At 45.5% G+C, this 11,699-nt stretch overlaps 1 protein-coding gene across 1 annotated transcript in view; it reads right to left on the bottom strand.

Annotated features, from left to right (window-relative positions):
* Positions 1-561: 561 nt before the first annotated feature.
* Positions 562-11,699, bottom strand: part of LOC110514610 (asc-type amino acid transporter 1) — a 68,670-nt gene continuing 57,532 nt past the window's right edge. Inside the window, exons 8-12 of the mRNA XM_036981671.1 lie at positions 9,999-10,095; positions 8,267-8,416; positions 3,737-3,914; positions 1,354-3,100; positions 562-1,257 (exon numbers count right to left, since the gene is read on the bottom strand). Of these exons, the coding sequence (XP_036837566.1) occupies positions 2,997-3,100; positions 3,737-3,914; positions 8,267-8,416; positions 9,999-10,095 (529 nt within the window). The 3' untranslated portion in view covers positions 562-1,257; positions 1,354-2,996. The remainder of the gene's footprint in view (positions 1,258-1,353; positions 3,101-3,736; positions 3,915-8,266; positions 8,417-9,998; positions 10,096-11,699) is intronic.

Below are 11,699 nucleotides of genomic sequence, written 5' to 3'. Positions count from 1 at the left end.
AATAGTTTTCAATCTCCTCAATAGTTTTCAATCTCCTCAATAGTTTTCAATCTCCTCTCTCTTTTCAGGAGATTCAATAGTTTTCAATCTCCTCTCTCTTTTCAGGAGTTTTCAATAGTTTTCAATCTCCTCTCTGTCTTCTCAGGAGAATCAATAGTTTTCAATCTCCTCAATAGTTTTCAATCTCCTCTCTGTGTTTTCAGGAGTTTCACTAGTTGTGGACTTTGAACTTGTGCGTCAATGTCAAAGTACGTTTGACTCTATGTACTTGGCGTCTGGTATTTAAAAAAAGGCAGTTAACTAAACATTGTAAATTGCCTCGTTGAAGCAAGTCGATTGAAGCAAGTTGAGTAAGTGCTGCTGGGTTTAGTTTGGAACCTTTCACCTGCTGAATGCCTTAGGGCTTAACTGAAGCATCCGTCTTCTAGGAAGAGATAGAGAGAGACCATGGTGGTGTCAACGATGGCACCCTATTCCCTACGTAGTGCACACAAGTAGTGCACCATCAAGGGAATAGGGTGCCATTTGGGATGCAGGGGGTAACCGTTAACACCAAACTCTAGAGGTTACTACAGGTCAGACCGTATCTCATCACCACCAAACTCTAGAGGTTACTACAGGTCAGACCGTATCTCATCACCACCAAACTCTAGAGGTTACTACAGGTCAGACCGTATCTCATTAACACCAAACTCTAGAAGTTACTACAGGTCAGACCGTATCTCAGGTCAGACCGTATCTCATTAACACCAAACTCTAGAAGTTACTACAGGTCAGACCGTATCTCAGGTCAGACCGTATCTCATCACCACCAAACTCTAGAAGTTACTACAGGTCAGACCGTATCTCATTAACACCAAACTCTAGAAGTTACTACAGGTCAGACCGTATCTCATTAACACCAAACTCTAGAAGTCACTACAGGTCAGACCGTATCTCATTAACACCAAACTCTAGAGGTTACTACAGGTCAGACCGTATCTCATTAGCACCAAACTCTAGAAGTTACTACAGGTCAGACCGTATCTCATTAACACCAAACTCTAGAGGTTACTACAGGTCAGACCGTATCTCAGGTCAGACCGTATCTCATCACCACCAAACTCTAGAGGTTACTACAGGTCAGACCGTATCCCATCATCAACAAACTCTAGAGGTTACTACAGGTCAGACCGTATCTCAGGTCAGACCGTATCTCATTAACACCAAACTCTAGAAGTTACTACAGGTCAGACCGTATCTCAGGTCAGACCGTATCTCATCACCACCAAACTCTAGAAGTCACTACAGGTCAGACCGTATCTCAGGTCAGACCGTATCTCAGGTCAGACCGTATCTCAGGTCAGACCGTACCCCATGAACACCAAACTCTAGAAGTCACTACAGGGAAAACAGGAAGTCATAGGAAGTAGTGGGAAGTGCAGCCAAAGGAAAACCGCTGCAAATACTACTGTACCTCAGGGAGTAGTACACAGTTTAAACTTAATATCACCACAAAATCAATAGGCCGCATCAAAGAAACAAAACATTAAAAACATTACAATTCATCCCACTTGTAAGGCACAATAAAATGGACAAAGTTTAGACTCATTTCAAAAACAAATACTACTAAAAAGAAAACAAATATCTCAGAAAACAAAAGTTCCTTGAGTACGGTGTCTTGGCATTGGTTGTCTAGTGAAGAGAAGGGGCAGAGTATCGACCAATACAACCTTTACTGATCCTGATGCCCCTCCCACTAAACACAGCCTGAGGCAGCCTCTCAGAAGTACCAGGATGGAAGAGCCTGAGGCAGCCTCTCAGAAGTACCCGGATGGAAGAGCCTGAGGCAGCCTCTCAGAAGTACCAGGATGGAAGAGCCTGAGGCAGCCTCTCAGAAGTACCAGGATGGAAGAGCCTGAGGCAGCCTCTCAGAAGTACCAGGATGGAAACTCTCTTTACTGTTAAGGAGAGAGCCTAGTGTGGCCCAAATAGTACTCTATTCCCCATGTAGTTCACTACTTTACACCAGGGCCCATGGTGCTTTGGTCAAAAGTAGTGCACTATAAAGGGAATAGGGTGCCATTTGGGATGCATTCAGGGAGGAGAAGGCAACGGACAGAAAGAGGTTTAACAAGTCCCTGGTAGGCGGGCGGATCAGGGCGTTCGTTCTGGCAGCTCAGCCCCTGTTAGATGGACAGAGGGAGAGAGGTGTTCAGTTGTTGTGTTTATCCGAGGCTGTGAGGGGGGGGCTCGTTCAGTTGTTGTGTTTATCCGAGGCTGTTAGGGGGGGGCTCGTTCAGTCATTGTGTTTATCCGAGGCTGTGATGGGGGGGGTAGTTCAGTCATTGTGTTTATCCGAGGCTGTGAGGGGGGGGGGGGGTTCCTTCAGTTGTTGTGTTTATCCGAGGCTGTGAGGAGGGGGGGCTCGTTCAGTTGATGTGTTTATCCGAGACTGTGAGGGGGGGGCTCGTTCAGTCGATGTGTTTATCCGAGGCTGTGAGGAGGGGGGGCTCGTTCAGTCGATGTGTTTATCCGAGGCTGTGAGGGGGGGGCTCATTCAGTCGATGTGTTTATCCGAGGCTGTGAGGGGGGGCTCGTTCAGTCATTGTGTTTATCCGAGGCTGTGAGGGGGGGGCTCGTTCAGTCGATGTGTTTATCCGAGGCTGTGAGGAGGAGCTCGTTCAGTCGATGTGTTTATCCGAGGCTGTGAGGGGGGGCTCATTCAGTCGATGTGTTTATCCGAGGCTGTGAGGGGGGGCTCATTCAGTCGATGTGTTTATCCGAGGCTGTGAGGAGGAGCTTGTTCAGTCGATGTGTTTATCCGAGGCTGTGAGGGGGGGGGGGCTCGTTCGCTCGTTCAGTCATTTTTTTTTTTGATTTTTTTTTGTTTATCCGAGGCTGTGAGGGGGAGGGCTCGTTCGCTCGTTCAGTCATTGTGTTTATCCGAGGCTGTGAGGTGGGGGGGGGGCTCGTTCAGTTGTTGTGTTTATCCGAGGCTGTGAGGAGGAGCTCGTTCAGTCGATGTGTTTATCTGAGGCTGTGAGGGGGGTGATCTCTGACAGGTCTTCTTGGGGGAACACCACGAAACACAGCTTCTGACCCACGTAGGTCACACACTCTGGAACAGACAGGCAGCGGGGTCAGACAGGATCAGACAGGGTCAGAGTCATATACAGTAAAGTCCCTGACTTCAACACTTGACTCAACATGAGAGTGTTTGGGTGACTCTGGAAAAGCAGGCTTGTACTGCCCTCTAGTGGTAGATGACAACTTCATGACTAAAATTTAATTCTGTTGTAAGACACATAGCCTGCAGACGGCAACATGTCATTCTGCCTTATCAGTGTCGATACAGAGACGACAGCATGTCATTCTGCTGCCTTATCAGTGTCGATACGGAGACGGCAGCATGTCATTCTGCCTTATCAGTGTCGATACAGAGACGACAGCATGTCATTCTGCCTTATCAGTGTCGATGCAGAGACGGCAGCATGTCATTCTGCCTTATCAGTGTTGATACGGAGACTGCAGCATGTCATTCTGCCTTATCAGTGTTGATACGGAGACGGCAGCATGTCATTCTGCCTTATCAGTGTCGATGCAGATACGGCAGCATGTCATTCTGCTGCCTTATCAGTGTCGATGCAGAGACGACAGCATACCTAACTTAGTTGACTGTAAGTTGCTCTGACTAAGAGCGTCTGGTGAAAGACCTACATGGACTTGCAATACAAGGTGTGTAGGAGTCACTCACCCACGACCCTGTAGACACATCTGGGCTTGTTCTTCCAGTGGACTCCGACGAAGTAGACGGGTACCCCGGTGAGCATGATGACGATCCCCATGCCACACACCACGGGCTCCGAGTACAGGCTGAACCCCAGCAGCACCGCCCAGAACACCAGGTAACTGATAGGGACCAACACACTCACCTGAAGGGAGAGGGGGAGGAGGGAGAGTAGAGAAGGGGAATGAGTAGAGGATAGAGGGAGGGGGGAGAGAAGAGGGAGGATGGGAAGGATGGGGGAGGGGGAGGAGGGAGAGGAGAGGGAGGATGGGAAGGATGGGGGAGGGGGAGGAGGGAGAGGAAGGAAGGAAGTAATAGACTGACAGTTCATTTCCTGGTTTCCCATCAGTAATAGAATGACAGTTCATTTCCTGGTTTCCCATCAGTAATAGACTGACAGTTCATTTCCTGGTTTCCCATCAGTAATAGAATGACAGTTCATTTCCTGGTTTCCCATCAGTAATAGAATGACAGTTCATTTCCTGGTTTCCCATCAGTAATAGACTGACAGTTCATTTCCTGGTTTCCCATCAGTAATAGACTGACAGTTCATTTCCTGGTTTCCCATCAGTAATAGACTGACAGTTCATTTCCTGGTTTCCATTCAGTAATAGAATGACAGTTCATTTCCTGGTTTCCCATCAGTAATAGAATGACAGTTCATTTCCTGGTTTCCCATCAGTAATAGACTGACAGTTCATTTCCTGGTTTCCATTCAGTAATAGAATGACAGTTCATTTCCTGGTTTCCCATCAGTAATAGACTGACAGTTCATTTCCTGGTTTCCCATCAGTAATAGACTGACAGTTCATTTCCTGGTTTCCCATCAGTAATAGACTGACAGTTCATTTCCTGGTTTCCCATCAGTAATAGACTGACAGTTCATTTCCTGGTTTCCATTCAGTAATAGAATGACAGTTCATTTCCTGGTTTCCCATCAGTAATAGACTGACAGTTCATTTCCTGGTTTCCCATCAGTAATAGACTGACAGTTCATTTCCTGGTTTCCCATCAGTAATAGAATGACAGTTCATTTCCTGGTTTCCCATCAGTAATAGACTTACAGTTCATTTCCTGGTTAAGGTGTGCACAAGTAAATAGTTCCCAGATATAGTAGATATACTACCACCAGATATAGTAGCAGCAGATATAGTAGCATCAGATATAGTAGCACCAGATATAGTAGCATCAGATATAGTAGCAGCAGATATATTAGCAGCAGACATAGTAGCAGCAGATATAGTAGCATCAGATATAGTAGCAGCAGATATATTAGCAGCAGACATAGTAGCAGCAGATATAGTAGCATCAGATATAGTAGCAGCAGATATAGTAGCAGCAGCAGATATAGTAGCAGCAGATATAGTAGCAGCAGATATAGTAGCATCAGATATAGTAGCAGCAGATATAGTAGCAGCAGATATAGTAGCAGCAGATATAGTATCATCAGATATAGTAGCATCAGATATAGTAGCAGTAGATATAGTAGCAGCAGATATAGTAGCAGCAGATATAATAGCAGATATAGTAGCAGCAGATATAGTAGCAGCAGATATAGCAGCAGATATAGTAGCATCAGATATAGTATCATCAGATATAGTAGCAGTAGATATAGTAGCAGCAGATATAGTAGCAGTAGATATAGTAGCACCAAATACAGTAGCAGCAGATATAGTAGCAGCAGATATAATAGCAGATATAGTAGCAGCAGATATAGTAGCAGCAGATATAGCAGCAGATATAGTAGCATCAGATATAGTATCATCAGATATAGTAGCAGTAGATATAGTAGCAGCAGATATAGTAGCAGTAGATATAGTAGCAGCAGATATAGTAGCAGCAGATATAGTAGCAGTAGATATAGTAGCAGCAGATATAGTAGCACCAGATATAGTATCATCAGATATAGTATCATCAGATATAGTAGCAGCAGATATAGTAGCAGCAGATATAGTATCATCAGATATAGTAGCAGTAGATATAGTAGATATAGTAGCAGTAGATATAGTAGCAGTAGATATAGTAGCAGTAGATATAGTAGCAGCAGATATAGTAGCAGCAGATATAGTAGCAGTAGATATAGTAGCAGCAGATATAGTATCATCAGATATAGTAGCAGCAGATATAGTAGATATAGTAGCAGTAGATATAGTAGCAGTAGATATAGTAGCAGTAGATATAGTAGCAGCAGATATAGTAGCAGCAGATATAGTAGCAGTAGATATAGTAGCAGCAGATATAGTAGCAGTAGATATAGTAGCAGTAGATATAGTAGCAGTAGATATAGCAGCAGCAGATATAATAGCAGATATAGTAGCAGCAGATATAGTAGCAGTAGATATAGTAGCACCAAATACAGTAGCAGCAGATATAGTAGCAGCAGCAGATATAGTAGCATCAGATATAGTAGCACCAGATATAGTAGCACCAAATACAGTAGCAGCAGATATAGTAGCACCAGATACAGTAGCAGCAGATATAGTAGCAGCAGATATAGTAGCAGCAGATATAATAGCAGATATAGTAGCAGCAGATATAGTAGCAGTAGATATAGCAGCAGATATAGTAGCAGATATAGTAGCAGCAGATATAGTAGCACCAGATATAGTAGCACCAAATACAGTAGCAGCAGATATAGTAGCAGCAGATATAGCAGCAGCAGATATAATAGCAGATATAGTAGCAGCAGATATAGTAGCAGCAGATATAGTAGCAGTAGATATAGCAGCAGATATAGTAGCAGATATAGTAGCAGCAGATATAGTAGCAATAGATATAGTACCAGCAGATATAGTAGCAGCAGATATAGTAGCATCAGATATAGTAGCAGTAGATATAGTAGCATCAGATATAGTAGCAGCAGATATAGTATCATCAGATATAGTAGCAGTAGATATAGTAGCAGCAGATATAGTAGCAGTAGATATAGTAGCAGTAGATATAGTAGCAGCAGATATAGTAGCAGTAGATATAGTAGCAGTAGATATAGTAGCAGCAGATATAGTAGCAGTAGATATAGTAGATATAGTAGCAGCAGATATAGTAGCAGCAGATATAGTAGCATCAGATATAGTAGCAGTAGATATAGTAGCATCAGATATAGTAGCAGCAGATATAGTATCATCAGATATAGTAGCAGTAGATATAGTAGCAGCAGATATAGTAGCAGTAGATATAGTAGCAGTAGATATAGTAGCAGCAGATATAGTAGCAGCAGATATAGTAGCAGTAGATATAGTACCAGCAGATATAGTAGCAGCAGATATAGTAGCATCAGATATAGTAGCAGTAGATATAGTAGCATCAGATATAGTAGCAGCAGATATAGTATCATCAGATATAGTAGCAGTAGATATAGTAGCAGCAGATATAGTAGCAGTAGATATAGTAGCAGTAGATATAGTAGCAGCAGATATAGTAGCAGCAGATATAGTAGCAGTAGATATAGTAGCAGTAGATATAGTAGCAGCAGATATAGTAGCAGTAGATATAGTAGCAGTAGATATAGTAGCAGCAGATATAGTAGCAGTAGATATAGTAGCAGTAGATATAGTAGCAGTAGATATAGTAGCAGTAGATATAGTAGCAGCAGATATAGTAGCAGTAGATATAGTAGATATAGTAGCAGCAGATATAGTAGCAGTAGATATAGTAGCAGATATAGTAGCAGTAGATATAGTAGCAGTAGATATAGTAGCAGATATAGTAGCAGTAGATATAGTAGCAGATATAGTAGCAGTAGATATAGTAGCAGCAGATATAGTAGCAGTAGATATAGTAGCAGTAGATATAGTAGCAGTAGATATAGCAGCAGATATAGTAGCAGTAGATATAGTAGCAGTAGATATAGTAGCAGTAGATATAGTAGCAGTAGATATAGTAGCAGTAGATATAGTAGCAGATATAGTAGCAGTAGATATAGTAGCAGCAGATATAGTAGCAGTAGATATAGTAGCAGTAGATATAGTAGCAGTAGATATAGCAGCAGTAGATACAGTAGCAGTAGATATAGTAGCAGTAGATATAGTAGCAGTAGATATAGTAGCAGTAGATATAGCAGCAGTAGATATAGTAGCAGTAGATATAGTAGCAGTAGATATAGTAGCAGTAGATATAGCAGCAGATATAGTAGCAGTAGATATAGTAGCAGATATAGTAGCAGTAGATATAGTAGCAGTAGATACAGTAGCAGCAGATATAGTAGCACCAGATATAGTAGCAGTAGATACAGTAGCAGTAGATATAGTAGCAGATATAGTAGCAGTAGATACAGTAGCAGTAGATATAGCAGCAGATATAGTAGCAGATATAGTAGCAGTAGATATAGCAGCAGATATAGTAGCAGTAGATATAGTAGCAGTAGATATAGTAGCAGATATAGTAGCAGATATAGTAGCAGTAGATATAGTAGCAGATATAGTAGCAGATATAGTAGCAGTAGATATAGCAGCAGATATAGTAGCAGATATAGTAGCAGCAGATATAGGCCTGCTGTACCTTGATGGGTCGTAGCAGGTTGGGTCTCTTCCAGCGATAGTACAGCAGGCCAGCGATGGTCACTCCATAGGACAGGAAGTTAATAAACGACACATAGTTGATCAGGTTGTGAGTCTCTCCGATACACAGGATCACAATGGTGGCTCCGCACTGTGGAGGAGGAGGAGGGAAGCAGAGGTCAATGAACATAGACATTATACACAAAGCTATATAACACAGCCCTGGGGTTTGGGGCTATAGGAACTAGAACAGCCCTGGGGTTTGGGGCTATAGGAACTAGTGTATCCCTGGGGTTTGGGGCTATAGGAACTAGCACAGCCCTGGGGGTTGGGGCTATAGGAACTAACACAGCCCTGGGGTTTGGGGCTATAGGAACTAGTGTATCCCTGGGGTTTGGGGCTATAGGAACTAGTACAGCCCTGGGGTTTGGGGCTATAGGAACTAGTACAACCCTGGGGTTTGGGGCTATAGGAACTAACACAGCCCTGGGGTTTGGGGCTATAGGAACTAGTGTATCCCTGGGGTTTGGGGCTATAGGAACTAACACAACCCTGGGGTTTGGGGCTATAGGAACTAACACAGCCCTGGGGTTTGGGGCTATAGGAACTAACACAGCCCTGGGGTTTGGGGCTATAGGAACTAACACAGCCCTGGGGTTTGGGGCTATAGGAACTAACACAGCCCTGGGGTTTGGGGCTATAGGAACTAACACAGCCCTGGGGTTTGGGGCTATAGGAACTAACACAGCCCTGGGGTTTGGGGCTATAGGAACTAGTGTATCCCTGGGGTTTGGGGCTATAGGAACTAACACAACCCTGGGGTTTGGGGCTATAGGAACTAGTACAGCCCTGGGGTTTGGGACTATAGGAACTAACACAGCCCTGGGGTTTGGGGCTATAGGAACTAACACAGCCCTGGGGTTTGGGGCTATAGGAACTAACACAGCCCTGGGGTTTGGGGCTATAGGAACTAACACAGCCCTGGGGTTTGGGGCTATAGGAACTAGTGTATCCCTGGGGTTTGGGGCTATAGGAACTAACACAACCCTGGGGTTTGGGGCCATAGGAACTAACACAGCCCTGGGGTTTGGGGCCATAGGAACTAACACAGCCCTGGGGTTTGGGGCTATAGGAACTAACACAGCCCTGGGGTTTGGGGCTATAGGAACTAGAACAGCCCTGGGGTTTGGGGCTATAGGAACTAGTACAACCCTGGGGTTTGGGGCTATAGGAACTAACACAGCCCTGGGGTTTGGGGCTATAGGAACTGTGGGAAAATGCAGGCAAGAATGGGGCTAATTTACAAAGACTAGCAGAGCGGGAAAAGGGTCACAATAACTTACATAGACTAGCAGAGTGGGAATAGGGGCACAATAATTTACACAAACTAGCAGAGTGGGAATAGGAGCACAATAACTTACACAGACTAGCAGAGTGGGAATAGGGGCACAATAACTTACACAGACTAGCAGAGTGGGAATAGGGGTGCAGTAATTTACACAGACTAGCAGAGTGGGAATAGGGGTGTAGTAATTTACACAGACCAGCAGAGCAGGAATAGGGGTGTAGTAATTTACACAGACTAGCAGAGTGGGAATAGGGGTGTAGTAATTTACACAGACTAGCAGAGTGGGAATAGGGGCACAATAACTTACACAGACTAGCAGAGTGGGAATAGGGGTGTAGTAACTTACACAGACTAGCAGAGTGGGAATAGGGGTGCAGTAACTTACACAGACTAGCAGAGCGGGAATAGGGGTGCAGTTTTTCAGGTGGATCATGGCCAACAGGTAAGGCAGGTGACCCTCTCTGGCTCCAGAGAAACACAACCTGGGGAGAAAAAGGACCACAGCGTTTGGTGTGTATGGAGTTGGTTGGAGAGTGATGCCAGCAACACCAGGGTTGTGGGTTGGAGAGTGATGCCAGCAACACCAGGGTTGTGGGTTGGAGAGTGATGCCAGCAACAACAGGGTTGGAGAGTGATGCCAGCAACACCAGGGTTGTGGGTTGGAAAGTGATGCCAGCAACACCGGGGTTGTGGGTTGGAGAGTGATGCCAGCAACACCAGGGTTGTGGGTTGGAGAGTGATGCCAGCAACAACACTGGGGTTGTGGGTTGGCGAGTGATGCCAGCAACAACAGGGTTGGAGAGTGATGCCAGCAACAACAGGGTTGTGGGTTGGAGAGTGATGCCAGCAACAACAGGGTTGGAGAGTGATGCCAGCAACAACAGGGTTGGAGAGTGATGCCAGCAACACCAGGGTTGTGGGTTGGAAAGTGATGCCAGCAACACCGGGGTTGTGGGTTAGGAGAGTGATGCCAGCAACACCAGGGTTGTGGGTTGGAGAGTGATGCCAGCAACACCGGGGTTGTGGGTTGGAGTGTGATGCCAGCAACACCGGGGTTGTGGGTTGGAGAGTGATGCCAGCAAAACCAGGGTTGTGGGTTGGAGAGTGATGCCAGCTACACCAGGGTTGTGGGTTGGAGAGTGATGCCAGCGACACCAGGGTTGTGGGTTGGAGAGTGATGCCATCAACACCAGGGTTGTGGGTTGGAGAGTGATGCCATCAACACCAGGGTTGTTGGTTGGAGAGTGATGCCATCAACAGCACCAGGGTTGTGGGTTGGAGAGTGATGCCGGCAACACCAGGGTTGTGGGTTGGAGAGTGATGCCAACAACAACGGGGTTGTGGGTTGGAGAGTGATGCCAGCAACAACACCAGGGTTGTGGATTGGAGAGTGATGCCAACAACAACACCGGGGTTGTAGATGGACTGGATATTGCATTGGGTTACAGTGTCTGCGTTGTTCCATGTGTTTTAATCTATTCCAGAACTAGAGCATCAGCAAGTCCTTGATAAATTGAATCAGCTCTATTGGTTACAGGACAATAACAACCTCTCCTGGGGCGGTCCCCCGAGGAGAGGTTGAGAACCACTGACTATATTGAGGTGGTCCCCAGAGGAGAGGTTGAGAACCACTGACTATATTGGGGCGGTCCCCCGAGGAGAGGTTGAAAACCTCTGACTATATTGGGGCGGTACCCCGAGGAGAGGTTTAGAACCGCTGACTATATTGAGGTGGTCCCCTGAGGAGAGGGTTGAGAACAACTGACTATATTGGGGTGGTCCCCCAAGGAAGAGGTTGAGAACCACTGACTATATTGGGGCGGTCCCCCGAGGAGAGATTGAGAACCACTGACTATATTGGGGCGAGGAGAGTGTTGAGAACCGCTGACTATATTGGGGCTGTCCCCTGAGGAGAGGTTGAGAACCGCTGACTATATTGGGGCGGTCCCCCGAGGAGAGGTTGAGAACCACTGACTATATTGGGGCGAGGAGAGTGTTGAGAACCGCTGACTATATTGGGGCTGTCCCCTGAGGAGAGGTTGAGAACCGCTGACTATATTGGGGCGGTCCCCCGAGGAGAGGTTGA

This window comes from Oncorhynchus mykiss, chromosome 6 (assembly GCF_013265735.2).
Source record: "Oncorhynchus mykiss isolate Arlee chromosome 6, USDA_OmykA_1.1, whole genome shotgun sequence".
In the NCBI taxonomy this organism is placed as follows: domain Eukaryota; kingdom Metazoa; phylum Chordata; class Actinopteri; order Salmoniformes; family Salmonidae; genus Oncorhynchus; species Oncorhynchus mykiss.
Note: the sequence above shows the minus strand (reverse complement) of the source record. Positions and strands in the feature narration are given on the sequence as shown.